The following is a 22,111-nucleotide window of genomic DNA, read 5'->3' as shown; positions in this document are numbered from 1 at the left end:
TCCTCCGATGCTCTTCTCGCCGGTGATGATAATCGAGAACGGTAATGGAACGAGGACTTCAGCTTCGTGATCTGTACTGCATCGCTCCTTACTGTCGACACGTTTACAGTGGCATTTGTGAAAGCATTACGACGACACTGGCCTTGTGGCTACAGAGCTCTGATTACATCCAACAAGAATAGAGCATAGTTCATCAGGTCCAGTCGTCAAGAACAGAGAGATAGTTAGCGCAACACTTCGATTGTCATGGACATAAATAAATGGACAAAGAACAGCCACCGAGCTTGATACACCCTAGAAATCATAATCTTGTTGCACCCCTCTTTCCTAGAATATGTTTCAATTGTGAAAATCAGATGTGTTGATACAATTGAGCCATTGTAGCAATTTTATCCAAAGTAAAAAAACTAAAAGAACTTTGAAGAGTTATAATCAAACACATTGTAATAAATAAAATATCCAACAAGTGAGTGGATCAAATTGGTAATTTGATCCTGTCTGGACCAAACAACTCAAACGTTGATAAGAAACTACGAAAAATTCTCCCTGCTTTACTGATAAATAAAATGGAATAAAAACAAAACTCTCTTACAGTTACAACGTACTTTCAATTGTTGAAACAAAACAAAAGGAGATAAAAATGGCCAATGCAACTCCCTACTAGCAGATCCATTTTCTCAGATAATGGTGTGGTTGAGATGATCTCATCCTCCATTGCAAGACTGGAGGGAGTGATTTTCCTTTTCTCACACCTTGTCTGGTTAATAACCCAATAATGCCATTTTAAAACTCACAAATGATATGTAGTTTGTTGCTAAAATTCCAAGTATTGGCTGACAAATTGGGAATTCATTGCTGCTCTGTACTAAATGGTTTCGATACCATAAGCTGCTGCCTCAGGTTGGTTTAAATTATTGTGTGAGCTACTACGAGTTTCTTCGTTGTAAACTAGGGTATGATTCTGACATCATCAAAACAACCAGAGAGGTCCAACCAGTAAAAGGTCGTTGACCTTTCCCTTTTCCTGTCTGTTGGTCATATTGCTCCCATAAAAATCCAGTCTTATGGTAGTTGCGAGCAATATTTCTGTCCAGACAAAGCAACAAGTGTCGTGAGATAAATAATTCTATCAACAACAATAAAAAAAAGTTGTCTGAGTAGCTACCTTATCAAGTTTGATCTCAGCTCTTGGTATAGTGTTCCAGCGGTAACTTTGTATGGTCCATCTTCTGCAAAACGATGCATCAAAGCAGCTGGACATCATCATTAATTAATGTATACAAGTCTCTAGATTTTTATTTCTACCTTGAGAATAATGGTGAAGAGCTGAGAGAATCATGTAGTTCATATTTATCCAAATGGGGCCTCTCCAATAAGGTGGATCATGTTCTGTGTTCCTTTTCATGTACAGCGAGCTACATAAAGTGAAAAACATCAGCAATTGACTCTCTAAAGCTCAAAGCCAAGCAGCTTTCCAGAAAAATGGAATGCATGACCTACACCACAAACAACATCACAAAATTACAACATTCTTAAAACATTAGATAAGGACAGCCCGGTGCACGAAACTCCCAACAATGTGGGGTACCAGGAAAGGGTCAAACCATATTGGATCTATCTTGCATTTTGCAAGAAGCTATTTCCACGATTCAAACCCATGACCTCAAAATCACATGGCAGTAACTTTACTGTTGCATCACAAAATTACAACATTCTTAAATCATTAGCTGTGAACAAAAATTCAAGAAACATGAAAGTAGAATACAGAAACCATATTGATCTTCGAAACAAGCAGTGAAGAAAAAAGCCTAATGAAACCTCATGGCTGAGCAATCAGTAACAATAGAATGCCTATCAAAGAATCTAAAACCCTGAGTATATCCATGCCATTAAATCAGTCACCTTGTTTTAGAAAGTGAACGCAATCCATATTCTGTCCACAAGGTTGAGCGATTAGAAATTAAACAAAGTTGTTTTTCGAGGACTGGTGATTCCTATCCAAGCAAAGGAGATGAACAGGTCAGTTGGAACAGGAAAAAGAATACAGTAAAAAAGGACGCAAAGACAATTGAGGGACAAATGTTTTAAAGATAAACAAAGGGGGTCTCAAATGACTAACAGGTGGGATGATCCCCATAATGAAAGGGAAAAGGCTGACATAACCAAGATGTGGAACCAATTTCAACTGAGGCTTCTCCAATGTTTCACGAATGAGTTCCTTTTGCACAGTGCCCTGATTTATTTCATGCCACCTCAACCGAACCTACATTACATGGAAAAAATAATATTAGCAAAGAACAACTATTTAGCAATGTCATTGCAGATCAATAAGTAGGAAAACCTAAACCATAGCACATGAAGCTGGTCAGAGCATGTAAAAGAAGCAGCAAGATCACATAGTACTAATTAGTAACAATCAAGGACAGAGTGATAGATTTAACTATTAAGGACCAAGTCAAGTGACAAAAGAAAATCAATAGGCTTAGCTCATGTTTACATGCAAGGACATCAGAGACCAAAGAACTGTTCTATGAAACTAGAGGAAAATAGAAGTTGAAATGTTCAAAGAAAAAAAAGTAACAGAATCAAAACAAAAGTACCCTTGGACTAACTAGATATAGCAAAATCCACTAACTTTAAAATTGAAAACAAAAGTTAAGAAACTGCATCTGCCCATCCTCAATCATGATTACCCACTACCCAGCATGCTTATGAATTTAGGTGGCTGCACATCATTTTTGGGTTATCAAAACTTGGCAAAAAAGGGTTGAGGACATCAGTGCAAGAAAAGGCAATACTTAAATATACAATTACTAAAAGACATTATCAGAATCAAGATATGGAATAAGATTAAATTCCATTAATGATTCTGAATTTAATTGATACTTGAAATGTTACAATATAGTTAGCACACAATTATGGAATCAGGGTAAAGTGCAATTTGGGGTTAATTTGACTTGAATTAGACTCAAACAGGATCTACTATAAGGTGAACCGGACTCAATTTAAGTTGAACCAAATAAATGGTTACTTGAACTGTGTTTCATAGTTTCAGATCTCATTCCATGTTGAGAACCAAAATTGAAATCAAGAAGGTAAGAAAATGTCTTGTTTTTTGTTTTCCCTATAACCATGTACTGCCTTTATCAGGCAATGCACACCTTCGCCTTAGCCTGTATTGAGTTAAGGGCTCAAGGCAAAGGAGAGTGGTTGAGCCCAAGATGTGGTTTCATGACAAAGATTGCATTGTACGTGTGATATGTGGACCCTTTAGGCAGTTCAAGCACTTAAATGGCCCAACCAAGTGCGGGAACTGTTTCAATTTATCTGATAATTGAAAACTTTGTGAGGACCTTGGTGGTGGTTTTTTGCAACCATAGAAAATGAATACATGCGATTGTAAAACATAGTTCAAGTTTTTGATATGGTAGTATGGAACTTATTTAAGTGTCACTCAAACAATTGTCTTGCAAATAACAGATAATTTACATATTAATTATATGCATGTTATTAACAAATATCACACTCTATATTTTTTATATTATGTTTTTTATATTGTATGATGAGTTTTTCTTTATGTAGAATTATGAATTGGATAGATTAATTACTATACTTTATTGAATATATGTCAACCATTTTTATTAATATAAGCATTCTAAAGTATTCTTTAGTTTTTGGTCACATATACCCTTGCCTACTGTATATGCACTTTTAGAGCCTTGGTAAATAACATAGAGAATAATTTCTCTATTTGAATTCTAGATTGCAATTTTATGATATCAAAAACTATGGACAATAAGACGTTCATATGTGACTAGTTCATAGATGGAGTTGCAGGGAACTAAATAGAAAAAAGTTTCAACTTGAAATTTAATGTTGAATAACCAAATCGTGCATTACTTTTCCATTTTAGTAGGCTACTACCATACTTATCCTTTAATATTGTACCATTTAGCATATACTGCATATTTTTACTTAACATATTTTCTTCATTAGTATATCTACAAATTGTTACTTGACATATTTTCTTCATTATTCCCAGTGCCAAACACCCATGATGCAATTTGATAAAAAAAAAATCATATGCAATTTGAAATTACCAATGAAAGAGTTCATAGGGAAAACTATTATACCTTCTCAGTATGATATCCAAAATCATAATATGCTCCTGAGACATCATCCAAGTGCATCTGTCGATATAGAAACATGAACAAAAAGAGTACATTAAAATGAAAAAATCAAAGATAGTGTATTTATTCTTGTTACACAATATAGCAAAGTAAATAGATGATTCAAAGTATAAATAATTATCAGGGATACCTCCCTTTTTAGTTGAAAAGTGTATATGTAACTAAGATTCACTGAAACATGAAGAGAAGCAAACAACACTTAAAATATATCTGTTGTGAGAACAGAAAAAGCTACCAGAACGACCAACTTAAGCATAGTGATCATCTTCAACAGATTATTAGAAATTTTGAATATCAAATTTGTAATAACTATTTACACAAAGCTCTTCATGTGTCAGTAGAATTAGCAAGAACAAAGATAATGCAATTGGAATTCATCATCTAAATTTTAAGATTGATTGATATGCCATACTGAAAGATTAGCAGTAAAATTAATTAAAGTGTTTGTAATATTTCTCTCCTTTCAGATGTCATATGTACAATTACCTTCATGTGTCAGTAGAATTAGCAAGAGCAAAGATAATGCAATTGGAATTCATCATCTAAATTTTGAGATTGATTGATAGGTCATACTGAAAGATTAGCACTAAAATTAATTAAAGTGTTTGTAATATTTCTCTCCTTTCAGATGTCATATGTACAATTACCTTGATTTACATATCCATGTATATATTCAAACAAAGCTATTTCAAAGTTAACAAATGTACGAACATTAATTACACAATATAAGATTTGAAAATAGTCTTTCATGAACATAGTAAACCTGTTCATAAACAAAAGAAAGCCACACCTGATTAAGTTTCTCAAAGTCTGAAAGTTGCTTCACCATTGTGTGGTAATCCTGCAAATTTACTGGAAGGTTTATTTTACTATAGATTAATGATATATACATAAATCTAATTCAATACCTCTGTGACATCATTTTCTATTTTGAGAAGTTCTGCAATTGAATGCATGCAATCTGCAGAGAGAAGCATCCAGCATCTTAGATCTAGGTGGCGTTCTTCATCAGTGGGATGGGATGCACGAGGATAATCATCCAATCCAGAAGTCAATGTCTGCAAATTAAAACGTGATATAAAAAATAATCAAGCTGAAATACGAAATTATTTTCTGTTCAGATGTGCTGGCTTATGGGTAATCCCAAAAGGCTAGCTAGCCTGATATTGATAGCAGAAAAGCTACCAATTTTAGGCATTATGATCTCTGAGTTTTTGAACAAATCAAATGCAGTATTTAGTTTCTGATGAGCAAAGGCAAGATATTCATGCTAGAGAACAAGTCATAAAGTATTTATCTTTAATTAGCTGTCACTTATTTTAATGATGAAATCATTGCCAAAAATGTGATAGAGACAAAAGAAGCTGTGAATTTTAACTGGAAGTGACAACTTTCTATGACAAGGTCGTCGGGATAGAAATCATACCAAGGAATACAAAGAGGTTCATATGATAGGAGCATAAGATTGTAAGATACTACCTTTTATTAAAATAGTTTAGACCTATATTTGACTTTTAAAATTTATCACATATATATTAACTTTCAATATATAGTATTAATGTAAACATTTTAAGCACTATCATTATGATATCATGAAGCACAAATAAAATTATTCAGATAGTAAAATAGTAGATATATAAAAAAAACAACTTATATAATATAACAATAGTAATAAGATGGTGATAATGGCAATATTTAAAAAGGTTGTTCTACTTAGGATTTAGAAAGAACATTATACAATTGAAAATGTTCTCAAATGATATGAATAATAAATATCAATTTTTAAAATGCCTAATTGTATTTACATATATTTTGTCTAACCATCTATCTAGTAATGATTGTTCGGACTGATATCCTATGCAGGAACATTAAGCAAACATAGGATTACGTTGCAGGTTCATAAGATCCCGGCCCATTTGACATCCTACTTAGGATCTAGATCGTTTAGGTTAATTTAGATTGGAGGACCGTAAGATCCAAGATCCCAGATGCAATCTTGACTATGATGATCCATAGTTGTTTTTTCATTCCAACTGGTTGTTCACAAAATTTTTAAATAGCAGAAGTCAAATGATCCTCCAAGCCAAGTCTTCATGAATTTCCTCCAAAGGTCCATGACCTTATTCACTCTTAACCAATATTCCCTCAAATTGAAATCCAGTAGCATTACATATCTGGACAATATGATGTGGTAAAATAAATATCTTGGCAATGTCATTTTAAATCTCAGAAGAATATGATACATATGCAACTAAAATGACTGAAGGTTATTTAAGACTGAGAAAGATTATATCAACTACATCTTGTTAAGTTTACTAGGACTTCATTTCACTATTCTGACAATAAGCCTAAACACCTCACATTTAAAGTGCACATTTCAATAGTCACAATCAGTTATGCAATCAAATAAAAATGTTATTGTAACATAGAATGGGAAAACACAATTCAATCTCTTACTTTAGGAATTAATCACTGCTCTTGTTTATTTTTTTTATAAGCAAAAAACACTGCATTTGTCAGATATGATATTGTGCCAAAATTGTCTTTTTGTATGTGGCAATCATTTGAACAAGGTAGGGTATTGACCTTAGTGAAACTTGCATGGTGCAGTCTCTAGGCGAAGCCACATGTTTCAAAAGGTTGTGCCGGCAATTCTTCATATAGTAGGTAATCTATATAGATACCCAATCCTTTATATAGTAGGTAATCTATGTAGATATCGCATACTTTGTGCCATATCATGTAAGCAGCTACTAATATATTTTGACTCTATAGAATTTGAGGAAAGTAATATTCGTATTTGGCCATTACGAGGTATATATTGGGCTAATGACAGAATCATAAACCTAAAATACCAAAGTGGGACTCAATCAACCACACCAATAAATAAACCTATTAATACTAATGAACCTATTAGCTTTAACACTCTCCTCAAGATAAACCATAGACAACATCTATATCAAGAAAGAGATAAAGATAGAAAGGATGAAATGAAACAAGAATAGAGAGAAACCTTAGGAACTAATTTATAAAGTTGGTTTCTTCATAAAGTGGTGTACATCTGCATGCAATAGACTAAGAGAGAAAAACACTCAAGGATCTGGAGAAAATATGGATAGCACAGCTCAACCCTTTGTTAGACATTTTCTTAACTCATAAGAATATGACATTTTCTTAACTCATGAGAAGATGACATTTTCTTTATTCAGGTCTTTATTGACTTTTAGGCAGCCCATATACACACCCAAATCGGATAGAATAGGCTGGTGCTCAATGAAAGAATCAAAGGAGATAAGTATTCTGTGCCAAGTGCTTAGGAAATATCAAAGGAGAATTGTGTGCTAAGTGTTTTCACTTTATCATTTTTGAGAACCCGTGATGATGATGATGAGGCTGAGCAAGAGCTTAAAATAAATTTGAGTAAAGTAAGCAGGAGACAAGTGAAAATTTTCAAGTTAACATATACTTGAAGAACTTGAATGATAGCTCAGAGACAAATGCTTAAGGACTCCCAAACATGATGAGAAAAAGAAGAATAGAGGTTCAATTTTCACAGTTAGAAAGAGGAAGTGGCAAATTTGTTGCAGATATAGGGAAAAAAATCTCAAGGAATAAGCATCACAAGGTAGATGATCAAAGCAAAGGACTTCCTGTCAGATCCATGAAAGAAACCCAACAGTGCATTTGGAAGTCTAAACTTAACAAGTGGGATAATGAGGCAAAACCCATCTGATCTGATTAAGACTCAGATGATCAGGACACGATCGCAGGAGTCGGTGATCGCTTGATGGTGTCATCCTGCAACTACAATTCAAAAGCAAAGAGACGATACCTCTGTAGTTATAGCAGAGGAGAAGTTGCAGCATGTAGGAGCACATAAGATCATGGTTGAAGGTTCGCCAAGAAGAGAGGATCACATGAACCCTTCCCTGTTGCACAGGCTCACAGACAGGGTTTGCTTGCAGATGAAGTCAACTAGGAGCCCAAGAAGTATTCTCTGCTTCTTGAGATAATCATTAAAGGTATATACAGGACTAATGACACAATCCTAAACCTAGAATATCAACATAGATCCACACCCACTACACCTACAACCCTACTAATAAACTCAATATCTTTAACTGATTCAATATCAAAATTCTAGAAATTGGAGGGGTTATAATGAGCTACAAACATTTCCACTATTTTTTAATGTAAAAACAATTTTTATGCCAACAAGAATTTGACCAGAATTCCATGTTATGACAACTATGGTTATATAACTCTAGATGTATATATTAATAATAATTGGAGGTAGACACTATATCTTAATTCTTCTATGGAATCAATTATAATCCAATTCAACAGTGTTATTTATCAGTATACTATAGAATTTTTTATATTAGGATTTGGCATTCATTTCTGGAACTCAATTTTTATATCAGTATATTATATTGATTCTTTAATGGTTAATAATGCACGTGTAAGTCTGGTTGAAACAAGTTCAAATAAATAATCCAATTAAATGCCAAATGCTATACATGAAAATGAAGAAGCAAGGAACCAGACCTTTGGGTTTAATTCTTTAGTTGTTGCATTATCTCTTCCATGCCAATAAAACGTGTTTACATCTTTTCCTGTGAACCATTGTAATTAAGACAGCAACACGTCATGCAAAAGCCCAAAAATCACACAAAGCATGTGCTCCAAATGGGTGGAATATATTAAAAAAATTTCTACTTTAAGCAAAACGCACTGAACATCATTGAGGAGCTTCACTTCTATTTATTAAAGTAGTTAAAACAAGACAAATAATTGAGTAGAAGAAAGTGTTACTAAATTTTAGGTGCAGAGCTAGAAAGCCAACCAATCTCTTAAGAACTTTCAGTCAGCCATTTAGCATCACTCCCGTATATGTGAAGTGCAAATTCCATCAGAATTCTATGGACTACTCTACGTTTGTGTAAAAGTACAATATCAAACGATTAATATAGAGCAGGAACACACAAGGTTATATATGCATGCACACTAAATACTTCAAATGAGAATGTTGACACTTTCATACAAAAAGCAATATATACAGTCAGATATGCACATACACCAGTAAGCCCAGTACAAAATCCTAGTGTCTAGCTGCACAGCTCATCATGCTAAATCATCTCGTCAAACATCCTTGAATGAGATGCAGCAATACACAAAATATAGGCAACCACTAAACATAGAGGTTACTAACACAGGCTCTAAACACTATGCAAGAAAAGATGAAACATGGACTCAAGTTTTAATAAAACACACTAAATATGATGTATATATATTCAACGTTGAACTATTAAGGAACTGATTGCCTACATTAGTTCCATCATACATGAAAGAATAGCCACATTGCAACCTAACAGGTAAACCTATTGCAAATAGCATAGAGAAATTTAGTCATCACCAAGTGGAAATTAAGGAGTGACCCAACAATTTTGAAGGTTAAGGAACTCATCGCCTAAATTAATTCCATCATATATATTTTCAATGTTGAATTCTTAAGGAACTCATTGCCTATATTAGTTCCATCATACAAAAAAAAAATAACCACATTGCAACTAGTGAACATATTGCAAATAGTATAAAGAAAATCAGTTGTCTCCAAGTGGCAATTAATCAGTGACCCAACAACTTTATATTGAAAAAACTAGTAGCTTGATCCCAATATTTAACTATGAGTCCACAGCTATAAACTTAGAAACAGGCATCAGTACATAGCTGCTAGAACTCTTCAGCAGTTATGGTCTTCATGACCATGATTACAACTTAAAAGTTTGAACAGCACTTGGTGTTACCATTTTTTTTAGAATCAGAATGCTACACATGAGAACAGAAAAAGGTTTTAGTTACAGTTTACTCAAAATAAAAACTCACCAGATTGTGTACTATTGAACCATTGGAACCATGCATTCAAGCGGACAAAGGCTCTATTGAGGAAATCAGTGATCTCATCGGTTTCTTGAGGTGAAAATTTACTTGTCCGTATGCCATTTAGTAAGTCTGTTAGAAGATTGTTTACAATCAAACACCAAATGTTTTTACAGAAAGAACACTTTTCCTTAACACAAATTTATTTTTCCTGTCAAATCAGGCGAATAACCACATCTGCAGAAACAATTCTCATTCACATATACAATTCCCCCAGTTAAAGTTACACGTCTCAAATTACCCTTTTTAAATACACACACACACACACACTTAATGTATAGATATCCAAGGGAAACAGCTATAATTACCACAGAAAGTAGCATATAAACGAAACTGAGAAATCTATAGAATAGTTATGAACCGTAACAGTATGGAGGATGCTTCAATCAAATCATACCATATACATACAAAGCATGTAACCAACTAAAACTACCTCAGAAAATAACAAAGGAAACTGAGACTTCTGTAGAATAATTCTAAATTGTAACAGCAATATAGAGGATGATTCAGTCACCCAATCATACCATATACATTTAAAAAAATTAAGGCACCCAAAACACAATATTTATTTTAACATCATGGAAAACTTGAAGACTCACCATTCTATCATCTAAACAGCAGTAGATTCTTTATCCACTGGTGTTAAAATCTTTATGGCTGTAGTTTGCTTTTTTAATGATAACTATAGCCCAAGATGCTGCTTAAACAAATATGTTACCGAAACTTGGCAGCATCCATCTCTAGCCCATAATTTCAGTTCATCTCAACTCCTAATGCCCTGAGTTAAAAATTATATGGAAGAAACTAAATTCTAAGTTCCAACAAAACTGTCACAATTTCTGCAACTTATCCAGAAACTATGCCTCCAGAGAAAGGATTGAGTGGCAGTTCCACTGTTAACCCTTGTAACTTCTGCTGGGAGTAGAAACGGGAAGCTTTCTGCAGCAACATCTTTGGCCCAAAAACAAAAGTTCCACATAAATTTGTGGAGAACATTGAGCGGAGAAGCTAATCAGGAATGATCACTTGTAAATTGGATGGAAAAGGTCTCATTTACACCTTTCTTTCTCTTGCAACAAGGAAACATTGGGTGTTCTCCGTTGGATCCCATGGCGACATTGCTTCCCCTGATGGTAGCTCTCAACTGCCTCAAGGGCCCCTTGTTGGAGCAGAAGGCCCTTGTTGGCACTGCCACCATCCAGAATGTCGCCGTCACCCTTGCCAAACACCCAAATCAAGTTAGTCAATCATCTTGCACTTCCTCTCCCTGCTGCCTAGCCCCGCCCAGCACTGCCTCTCCTCTCATCAGCCATCCTCTTTCATGCCTCTTCCGAACACTCGTCAACTCCACCTCGCCGTCGATCTTAGTGTCCACCCCGTCCATGTTGACACCAACAGCAAGACAAGGAGGTAGTTGACACCATAATGGTCTCTTCCTACGCCTCCTCCATTGAACCGACCTCCTCTCTGCCACTCAGCCTCCAGCAGTTAATTCAAATCATTTTGTCACTGTGCTGCAGAATGTGACAATGTCATCACCTTGTGCTTGGAATCACATTGGTGGGTCAGTGCCAGAACATTACCCGACTTCCAGCAGGGTCATTTAGGTCATTTCACATAGTTAAACTTCCTGTTCCCATCAGCGTAAATGAGAAGGAGGTGTTTGACTTTATTTTCATTACACATTCAGTTTTTTCCATATACAATGCCAGACATTAATCACAACAAAACAAAAGGCACAGTTAACAAGAAAATCACCCAGAGAAAACTGTACAACTTATCAGCATGGTCAGAAAGAATTTTTGACCTTGATTAGGCCAATATGGCTACGTAGAGATAGAGCTAGTAAAAAATTGACCATTTCCACAGCAATATATCTGATAACTAAGATCAATTTAACCCAAGTTACAGGTGAAAATGGTGTGCAAATTGCAAGCGCCACACCCACAAGAAAAGCAAAGAAACAAAGAAGAGGAGAGAATGATGGAAGAAGAATTACAGAAGAGAAATTGCCATGTCCCTATCATTATGTGTTACCAAATGCCACAACCCTTGTCATCTTGGCAATGAGTATGAAGAGCACATGGCAGAAGGATGAGAGCATAAGAAACTTTATTAGAGATGACAAAAGAATGATCTTCTTTCTTGGTTTGACAAATGATAATAACCTGCAACAGATATAAAATAGCAGGCTCTGAAGGTTGAGAATGATCATCATCATGTAATACCACATGTTTGGTTGACGAGAGTTGAGACCATGTACAGTAATGACTTTAATAATCATCGCACTGGAAATTTATACCATAGCCAAATAAGTATCAGATATTCATACAAGCAATTCAGAAACAAACATAAAACATCTGCATCCTTGACTCTGATTTAGCATACATCTGAATAAATTTATTATTTGTACAATATATAAGCAATGTATTTACAAAACAATATGCTAATTTATCACGCAATGCAAGCAAAACATGAATCTCGCATGCACTTCGAACTGACCATGCATAATATATTCCAGGAATAGTTTCATTTATGGAGTTCCAAAAAGATGACTAGAAATCTGAGACAGCAAGCTGTGATTGTATTTATAAGAAGATGAAAATTCCATGAGTGGATATTTATTTCAGTATCTGTTTTGAAACTTAGACATTTTTTAAGTTGGTCAAAATCTTGATATATGAATGAATATTGTGAACTTTGGCTAAACATACACGCCTCCACAAGCAAGGACTGCAAATTGTTGGCAATTTAATCATCAACACAATTTTATAAGCACATAGCATAAATTCAAAAACAAAACATTTTTCAATCAGTAGGTAGGCAATATATGTATGGGTAAAGTTACTGCACCTCTTACAACAAGAAATAAAGTTGGCGGATTCCCATTTGTTGAATATTGAAGAACAAATTCCTCAGGTACTTTACTGCAGAAATTGAACAAGTTAATGTGAACAATTGTCCACAATCTGATATAAATTGAGGAAGAAGAGATTAAATTACCTCAACGCTTCAGCACCTAAAATCTGTTCACGAGGAATCCATCCATCAGCATTAATGAGATCCAACCAATGCCCAATGATGTCCATGGATAAATCAGCATCCCAACGCCTATTAACATTAACATGATAGATTTATTTCAAGAAAAGGTGCATCAGATCAGAAATGAGCTTAATTCCAGATGCTAGAATTTTATTCAATAGAAATTTAACAGCTGAGCTGCTAGACTCTGCAAAAATAATCATAGTATATGACAAACCCGATGATCATTTGATGGAAGCCTTCATCCCAAAGAAAACCTCTTGGAAAGAATGATCTACTAGGAACAGCTGTAAAAAGTGCAGCTGGCCAATAAGAAATAAACTTATCCCCATTCTTTTGCTGCCAAAGAGATCAAATATAACATGTTTACTATACTTTCCTCCAAAGGCTAATCATAATGGCATAATACAACTTTAGGTATCAAATATAACATGCTTGCATGCTTACTACTCATAATCGAAGGTCAATTTCTATCTTGAGCAGAATGATTCAATAAAATAAAGCTAACAGAAAATATGACATATTTATAATATAGAAGTACTTTTCGTGGACACCATAAGCTGATTAGCAAGGATTAATGGTGACTAGTCTATTTAAGATTTAGGAGATAAATGGAAAAAAAATATCACAAATTTGGTGATGAAAGATTCATATACATCTCAGAGTATATGACTCAAATTTTCAAAAGATAAATAAAGTAAATCAAACAAGACAGTAAAATAGCAAGCTTATAAGGAAGAATTATAAAATAAAACAAAATTTTGATGATTTGACATATATTCCCACTGTCTATCACACCTTCTCTAAGTTTGATGATCATAAAATCTATGGTTGATAAGTAGAAAGAGAGAATGTGCAGCAGGTTAAAAATATTTGAAACTTAACAAACCTTATACTTACAGGTAAGGCAATCTTTGACTGACCATAGAAGTAGCCAATTCCTCCAAGTAGATTTCCTAAGGCTGCCCTACCAACAGCCATCAGTTCAGAATCAACCTGAATTAAGTTAAGAAGTCAAATAGTGTTCCATGTCAATCCATTTTCCATCTTCAATGCTTATGTTTCCATGGAAACTGTGGTGCAAACATACCATAAGATGTATACTATAAACAACTTATGCTGTCAAACAATTTTGCCTAGATAGTCAGCAATAAGCATGTAAATAGAAGTGCACTTATTCATATAGAAGCCTATGTTTCTCAAAAGCAAGGTTCAAAGTATCACACTATAATAGAGTTTCAAAGCTTAGCCAAAACAGTACTATTCCAGTATCATGTCACGCCGGAACTCAGCACGCTATGAAATGCTCAAAACATGTCAAGCTGATTTCACTCCTTTAGTTCCCTTCACTTTGCTTGGTTATTTTCAAAAATCCTAATATAGAAAAAAGTGAGACTTTGAAGAAACAATTTATAAAAAAAGGAATAATAAACATCTAAGACAGATTTGCCAAGAAAATTTCAGCTTTCTCAGTTTGGATTTTCCCTAAAAGACGCATCATACTTTCTTTTTGCCAAAATCAAATACTTTTTCTCACCACATAGTCCAAACTATCCCATGGTTTGGCGAACAAAAATATCTTTTTCTTATTAATTATTTCAATGGCAAAAAATTGTTGAAAAAAAAGGATATAGCAGTGAATTTGTAGGAGCGATACATGTACCAAAGAAGAATTAATTTAAAATTGACCACCAAAGAATTTTTCATAAGTCCTAAATGACCAAAATTTGTGTCATTTTGGCAAAAAAAAAAATCTAGACTTCCTAGGAGTCTTAAATGAATTGTTCATATGGTTTAACTTGATAAAAACTCTTTCATGGCCTAAATCATAGAATTTTAACTAGAAAATCATGCTAAAATCTTCCTAATAGTCTCTAATGGAGTGTTTGGATGTTTTTTTATGTTGAAAACAGATGAGCAAAAATCAAAAGAGCGTCCCTTTTTTATTAAAATTGTCAAAAGAGTGCTCCCTTTTCATTTATTATCAAAACAACGACTCATCCTGCCTCAGCACATTTTTATTTCCAAAAATACCCTTACTTTTAGCGTTGTTGTAGTAGCTATAGGATCATAGCTGCTACAACATAGATACTTTAACTCTGATTAACATTAATAATACTATATTGTAGCAGTAATAACTCATAACTGCTATAATATGAGCACTTCATCTCTGGTCAATATTATGTTGTAGCAGCTACGAAGTGTGTTTCACTCAAACATAAAGATATGCCAAAATATTGGGGAATGGTAAGTAATTTAAAAGGAATCTAAAATGGAGAATCAATTTGATCTAAAGTGTGTTGCACATTAACAACAAACGTATATGCTGAAATATTGTGGAATGGTAAGTAATATGAAAGGAAGCTAAAATGGGTAATCAACTACACAAGATTGTGTGTAGAAAAAAAAATTTCAAACGAATATACCTTATCCTTCAGTTTAAAATATCTAAGATACTTGTCTTCAAATTCCTTTTGCTTCTCATCTAGCCGAGTAGACAATATTTCTCCTGATGGAAAGAATTAACAAGAGCTTCAGTTCAAGAAAAGGACATAGGTGGGAAAACTGCAGCATAAAGTAGGAACTGTCTGTTGCTAAATTATTTAAAAAAATACAAAAATAATAAAAGACAACAGAAAAGCTCTTCCATTGAAAAATCCATTGTTGTTGGTGACAAATGGATATATCATATTCCATTTTCATAGTATAACCTTTCTCAATTTTAAGGGGCAGTCTCAAGAAAAAGTTCTTGCTTCATTTTGCTGACATTAAGGAACAAGATAGGAAAATGATTTTAAAAAGGCTCACTTTGACTCTAGTAACTCATCAAGATGATATTGATAGATTGAAAGAACAATATGTAAATCACATAACAAGTCCTGGTCATAACTATGGTCGACAGAATATGGTTGGATCAGTTGAGAATGTGCTTTCAGGAATGTTAAATTTTTCTCCTTTTTTCTGAGGGGAGGTGGGACAATCATACCTGTAAGACTGTGCAGGCGTTGATCTACCAATGAGTCTTTCATATTAGTTCCAGATACAAAAGCGATATCTAGTTTTGCAGGAACGACAGTTGGAATCTGGAAGGAAAAACAATAAGTTTTCAAAGAAAACAATAACCAAATAACTAAAATCGCGAGGAAGATTTTCTGTAGATAAAAGAATATTGACTCAACAAACATAACACAAACTTTCTTTTTAAGTCTGCAATTCATCAATGCCAGTGGCTAGATAAGACTACAATATCAACAATATCCAGAGAATATACCCATTAGATAGATTAAACAATGAAATTACTTGCGTATGAAGCACTGAAAGGAGACATGAAGATATTGAGGCCAGATAAAGAAGCCACAAATAAGATCTATAATAGTAGTCCAACACACATTATGAACAAGGTGATTATTAGTAAATACATGCAGCTCAAGTCTTATGCATTATGATATTTTAATTATTTATAATCATCATACATGTCTTGTAACAAACATTCACAAGTTTTCTTCAGAACATTTAGATAGCAAAGGAAAATTATTTACATCAAAGTATGCCTGATTTCTAACTCCAAAATTTGAGCATCTCACATAGCTTCTCAACATCTAGAAGTTGTGAGCAGAGTGTCAGATGTCCTTGAATAAAATAAAATAAGACTGAGAAGAATTCACATCTATATCCTAATATGTGTTACAGGAGTAGGCATCTAATATAATCATGTTGCATCATGACATCAACACTGATCCAAAGTTTAATGTGCATGCTTTAGAATTACAGTTACCTTAGTCATCACAGTCAAAGCATTATCAGTCCTTTTCCAGAATTCAAACAAGAGAAACTGAAATTTTCAATATAGACTCTTAACTAATAATACCTGAATAACAACTACATTTGAAGATTCTTCAATTGTGTCAGATAGCTGAAGATTCCCAGTTCTTCTTGCCTTGAGTTCAAGCCGGCAATCAAGAAAAAGTTTTAATTAACATTCATGCAATCTTAGCCTTAGAAAAAGAAGGGAAAGCTGAAGGGAAGAAGATTACCAAACAAGGACATGTCCTTATCACAATATATTTTACATCACTACTAAAAGATTGAAACTTACATGAAATGCAAGAGTACCCTGAACGAGTTCTGTCAAATTGTGCATATGATGGGTTCTGAACCCAGAAAAATGAGTATCCACATGTCTCTGCAAAGCACATGCAAAAACCATTAGGTCAGAATAACTTAAATTTTATGCTATAAATTGGCAAGAAGAAGCTCTTCACCTAATAGATTTGTATATGTGGTTTAAGAGGAGTGCCTAAACTTGCTATTTTAGAAGACTCTGATTTAAAAAATGAATGATTCCATGTGTACTCAAAAAAATCCTTTAAAAAAAACACAAAAGTGAAGTGCCCAATCATTTTAAATACCCAAAATTATATTTATCTCTAGCTATTATTAGTTTCAGAGATAACTTCCAAGACTAAGGGCAGGACATGTTTTTTTTATTTTTAAATTTTAAAAGTTAATTTTTTTATTTTTTTAAATAGGTATTTCCTTTTCCCTATTAAATTTCCCTTCTTAATTTTTTCTCCTTTATTCATTAATTTTTCTTCCTTATTAATTTTTTCCCTCTTTTATTCATTATTTTTTTCCATCAAAATAAATAAAGAGAAAAAAAATGCCTCAAGAGCTAAATAGAGAAAAAAGCAAAATCTCTTAACCTCTTTAAAGATTATTATCCTTTTGCCTTCTTAGATAAAAAAAAAATTAAATATAATATAATTTCTAACTTTATAAAATGTATTACTACTAATAAACTAAATTATTTTATATAAAAATTGGATTTAAATTTAAATTGATCAAAATATATCTAAATTAAATATAGTTTAAACCTTTTAGTTAACCTGAATCAACTTTTACTCAATAACAATCAAACATTTCACAAGATAATATCAAAACTTAAACACAACATTCAATATCTCAAAATAACTTAATAATAATCATCTATAATGATCAAATATTAATAAAAATATTTTTAATTAATATATTTTATATTCAAAAAAGTATCGAAATCATATTGGCACGATGGTCATATACCAAAACTCTGGCACAAGTCTAAATTTTAAACCTTGGTGCTATTGGACTATAGTTACGGGCCCAATCAAAAACTAGGTCTGCACTAGCTGAGTTCTGTCCAAATGACCAAAAGTGATGTCAAATCAGGACCTATAGCTTTGCTCCTATTGATACAAGATATCTTGTAAAAAAAATTAACTTTAACCCTCTTTTCAAGGGTCTTCGATCAAGGTTACATTTATTGTGAAAAAAAAATAAAGTCCTCTAGATCAAGACATAAATTCTAAGCACATTTCTTTGCCTCAACTGATGCAGGATCTTTCCATCAAACTTTACCAAGTCCCTTGCCAGTTTAAATAGCACTTAGCAAAAGAATTAGTTTCTGAATTTAAGCTCCTGACTAAATTAAACTTATTGCAACTATATATTTAGTGAAAACATTAAAATTGGATAATCTAATGTAAACATAGCATGTATACTTATAAAGTAAGTTCAGTTCATTTGTTACAAATATAAGATGAAATGTGACCTAACAAGTAAAAGAACAAAGTAAAATAGTGGATTTAAAGCTTCAACATGAGAAGGTATACAATGCCTATACTAGCATCTGAGAATGACCAAAAAAGTGCAGTATGATACCACCACCACAAGTCTTTAAAAACGATGCATCAGGTTATGTCATTCAGAATCTACTGAGGTCTATACCTGTGAATCTAAATGTAGTTCCCAACCTCCAATATCATTGCGTGTTCCAAATGCCAATAGGGTAGCATCACGTGTTTCAAATACCTGCTTCTTTACATTTAAAGAATTTCCTTCCTCATCAGCAATATAAAAGAAAAGATGTGTAGTGTCTTCATTGCCCTCATGTACAATTGATCTGCAAATGAACCAAATGGGGGTAATTGGTCATACTACAAAAGCTTTGAAGAATCTATAAATCTAAAAAGTATGATACTTAGAGAGGTAATAAAGTTCAATGCTTGATAAAATTAACTGGAGCAATGACCAAAATTACTTTGCATTCTGTAGATCCAATCTGACAGCCCAGTCACCTCCAAAGCCACTTCCTTCCTTCTTCTCCTTTAAGAAACTAGTTGTGAATGATAATCCATGATCGACAATTAATTGACGACCATAGTTCCTACCATTGTGATCTTTCCATCCATATGTGCTTAGATCATCAGAATCTTGGCAAACATGGCGAAGAAAGTATTGACCATTTCGTATGGTTATCCACATTAGTCCAGCAATTAGTGACTGTGGAGTTCTGCAGATACAGCAACAGATCACTTCCAAACAAATGCTTATAAAAATATTACTTGGCTTGCTTTCTTTAAAGGAAATCTACATGTAAATCATAGAATATATTTAAGGTAACATTCAACTTTAAAAAATTCACAAATTAAGAAAGAAACATTATAAAGATTTGTAGTGTTTAGGGTTCAGGTATGAAAGTAGCTAGTGCACTGAGGGATTTCACAAAATCCTTAGAAATATTCCAACTTTATTGCTGACATCTCAAAAGAGAGCATAAAATTTTCAATTTACAAAGTAAGCACGCACGATTACTCATACTTGTAGTGGTTCCACTCAGGTGCCAAACTATTCAAGAAATATGTTAGCATCTTCGATTGAGTTATTGGGGAATAAACAACCACAAAAAAGGAAGTAACCTTGCTCGGATTCCGAAATAGACATGGGGCCGGTATGTGCCCCAGAACAGGCTTTCCTTATGCTCTCCTTGAAACTGCAACCATTCCAAATATTTAAAAATACCATCTTTTCCCCTTTTTTCAGATGATTAACACTGAACTTAAGACAAATCCTCATAGATGATAACCTAACCTGTGCAAGATCCATCATCTTAGGGGCCTGCAAAGGGGTGACAACCCTCTCCAACCTCCGCAAAGCCGGAGACTCGTGCCGAGACTCCCAATGATAATTATAAATCAACAAAAATACAGAAATGAAAGCCACGAACCCAAACCCTAACCATAGCAGGGTCTTGAGGCTGACGTCCATAAGACGGATGGGGCCATGATCGCGGCTCCGTACCTTTCTCACCGCATCCACAGGGCGGGAGTCGCGGTGAGATCTTCCGTCACTACCATCTCTAGTCAGTGGCCTCCCCCGGTTGCGCGCCGTCCGTCGACTACCTCCGCTCATGGCCGTCTCCGTCGACACTCGCGAAGAGTAGATCGACTTTTAAAAGCTTAGAGAATTTTCCCAAAACATCCCTTCATATTTAGTATATCTCAAAATACATCTCAATTTGATTTAATTAACTTTCCCTATGAACATATGTGCGTAAAAAAATATTAAATAATATTGTCATTTGATTAAATTCACTTATTGCTAGATTCATCTTTCATTAATTTTACATTTTGCTTTATTTGATTTTGCATTATTTTTTATTTGTTTCCTTTTCTTGTGGAATCCGTCACTTTAACAGCCCTATAGAGTCGATTTCATGACCATATGTGAGAAGATAAATCGAGAAATTACAGTTAACAAACTCAGTTATGTCCCGAAGATATGTGTTTCCTTTTTAATTGGATTGTCGTTAATTCAATAGAATAAAATAAGATTGAATAGTTTATCCTAGCTAATTCGGCCAGCTTGGTTCATCCGACCGAGTTGACTCACTCGGATCGGTCTGAACTGATCCGGAATGGATTATTATCCGGTTAAACAAGTGTGAATGAAGAAATTATTGACTATACAAACATATTTCAGTTCCCATTTGACTTTCGAACTGAAATCAAAATTGGAAAGTAGAACAATCCATTCAACTCATAAGCATCTACCACTTTAAGCATATATAACAAGAGAACAGGTTAAGCAAACTATAGCTCATTAACATTGCGGTTCCTCCTGTCTTTGAAACTCAGACTCTGCACCAAGCTTGACAAGCAACGCTGCTTGGGCTTCATTTTTTTAGCTTTCGGATGACTTAAATCTTTATGATCTGGAGAATTAATGTCATCTTGGCATGCCTTTCCATTGACTTTCAATTTGTGATTGGCATCATTTTGTTTGATTTCCAGTTCTTCTAGTTGACTCTCCTGAAGAAGTTCGGCCAGACTTCTTTTCCCATCAGTTGAAGGCTCAGAGGTAACTTCAGGAAAACTAGTAGCAGAGAAGATGTTTCCCAGTTGGTTTCTGGAACTGGAAGGAACAAAATCTAAATATGACAGGAAAGAGAAATCCTAAAAATTAGTAAGAAAGTTCAAATAAAAAGAATAATAATCTGAGACTTATATGTTATCTTACAACCTTCGTTGACACTGACAAAATCATCTTCACAATCTGAATCTAACCATGTCTGTGAATCAAAGAAGGTCTCATCCTTTGTACCTAATAAAGATGCAGTGAATCAGCATTTTGTATTTGAACACACTTCTATTTGTTGGAAGTACATTAAACACATTGTCTCTTCCTACTCAAAGTGGCGGTCCCATAGATGAATCAGATTCAAAAGAAGGAATTCAGGAGAGTGTCGAGCAACCACCAGCAGAGCATTAAGGAATCATAAAATAAAGGTAACTTTGAAATTTGATCTACATTGCATAACAAAAAGCTTCGATGACTCAATATGAGCTTACTAAGAAAAGCTCTACTTTTTAACTCCAAAATAAAACTGAAGAACATGTCGACTGTAAAATAGAATTGCATACAAAAAGCATCCAGATGAACAAGCAAAGAAATTAGATAAAGAAACAGGAAGGAATGCAAGGGCAATACCATGGCCGGTGCTCTGTCTTCTGGACTCCAATTGTTCACCATTTACCACTTTGTCCTCCTCTGAGGATGCAGTGAAGAGCTGCCTTGCCTTGGACACGATTCTCATCTTCAGTTTCATGAGGGAATCCGAAGAC

The 22,111-nt window shown here is 34.0% G+C and overlaps 2 protein-coding genes across 3 annotated transcripts; both read right to left on the bottom strand.

The window, feature by feature from the left end:
* Positions 1-528: 528 nt before the first annotated feature.
* On the bottom strand, positions 529-20,416 carry LOC141840076 (mannosyl-oligosaccharide glucosidase GCS1-like). 2 transcript variants are annotated; one of them, XM_074727969.1, is made up of 22 exons: positions 20,079-20,416; positions 19,907-19,980; positions 19,249-19,500; positions 18,936-19,110; positions 17,269-17,355; positions 17,041-17,109; positions 16,159-16,255; positions 15,599-15,681; positions 14,073-14,168; positions 13,390-13,511; positions 13,134-13,241; positions 12,984-13,057; positions 10,077-10,202; positions 8,739-8,806; positions 5,099-5,248; positions 4,981-5,031; positions 4,134-4,190; positions 2,120-2,263; positions 1,903-1,994; positions 1,306-1,415; positions 1,166-1,229; positions 529-1,086 (listed from the first exon to the last, which is right to left on the bottom strand). In XM_074727969.1, the coding sequence occupies exons 1-22, from the start codon at positions 20,397-20,399 to the stop codon at positions 927-929; spliced, it is 2,580 nt and encodes an 859-aa protein (XP_074584070.1). In that variant the 5' UTR covers positions 20,400-20,416; the 3' UTR covers positions 529-926. The 2 variants fall into 2 exon arrangements, with proteins under 2 accessions (XP_074584070.1, XP_074584071.1); XM_074727970.1 differs by lacking the exon at positions 10,077-10,202.
* Positions 20,417-21,044: 628 nt separating this feature from the next.
* LOC141837905 (uncharacterized) lies at positions 21,045-22,111 on the bottom strand. The gene is made up of 3 exons (XM_074725272.1): positions 21,978-22,111; positions 21,510-21,590; positions 21,045-21,417 (listed from the first exon to the last, which is right to left on the bottom strand). The coding sequence occupies exons 1-3, from the start codon at positions 22,093-22,095 to the stop codon at positions 21,080-21,082; spliced, it is 537 nt and encodes a 178-aa protein (XP_074581373.1). The 5' UTR covers positions 22,096-22,111; the 3' UTR covers positions 21,045-21,079.

This window comes from Curcuma longa, chromosome 11 (assembly GCF_044706935.1).
Source record: "Curcuma longa cultivar G26 ecotype Majalengka, Jawa Barat chromosome 11, ITB_CL_G26_1.1, whole genome shotgun sequence".
Classification (NCBI taxonomy): Eukaryota; Viridiplantae; Streptophyta; class Magnoliopsida; order Zingiberales; family Zingiberaceae; genus Curcuma; species Curcuma longa.
Note: the sequence above shows the minus strand (reverse complement) of the source record. Positions and strands in the feature narration are given on the sequence as shown.

Coding starts and splice junctions, on each gene's coding strand:
- LOC141840076 (XM_074727969.1), bottom strand. CDS start 20,399: ATGAGCGGAGGTAGTCGACGGACGGCGCGCAACCGGGGGAGGCCACTG. Junction 16,256..17,040: donor CAAATGTAGTTGTTATTCAG/GTATTATTAGTT, acceptor TTTTCCTTCCAG/ATTCCAACTGTCGTTCCTGC. Junction 1,230..1,305: donor TCTTCACCATTATTCTCAAG/GTAGAAATAAAA, acceptor ATCGTTTTGCAG/AAGATGGACCATACAAAGTT.
- LOC141837905 (XM_074725272.1), bottom strand. CDS start 22,095: ATGAAACTGAAGATGAGAATCGTGTCCAAGGCAAGGCAGCTCTTCACT. Junction 21,591..21,977: donor AAGACAGAGCACCGGCCATG/GTATTGCCCTTG, acceptor CATCTTTATTAG/GTACAAAGGATGAGACCTTC. Junction 21,418..21,509: donor TTTTGTCAGTGTCAACGAAG/GTTGTAAGATAA, acceptor TGTCATATTTAG/ATTTTGTTCCTTCCAGTTCC.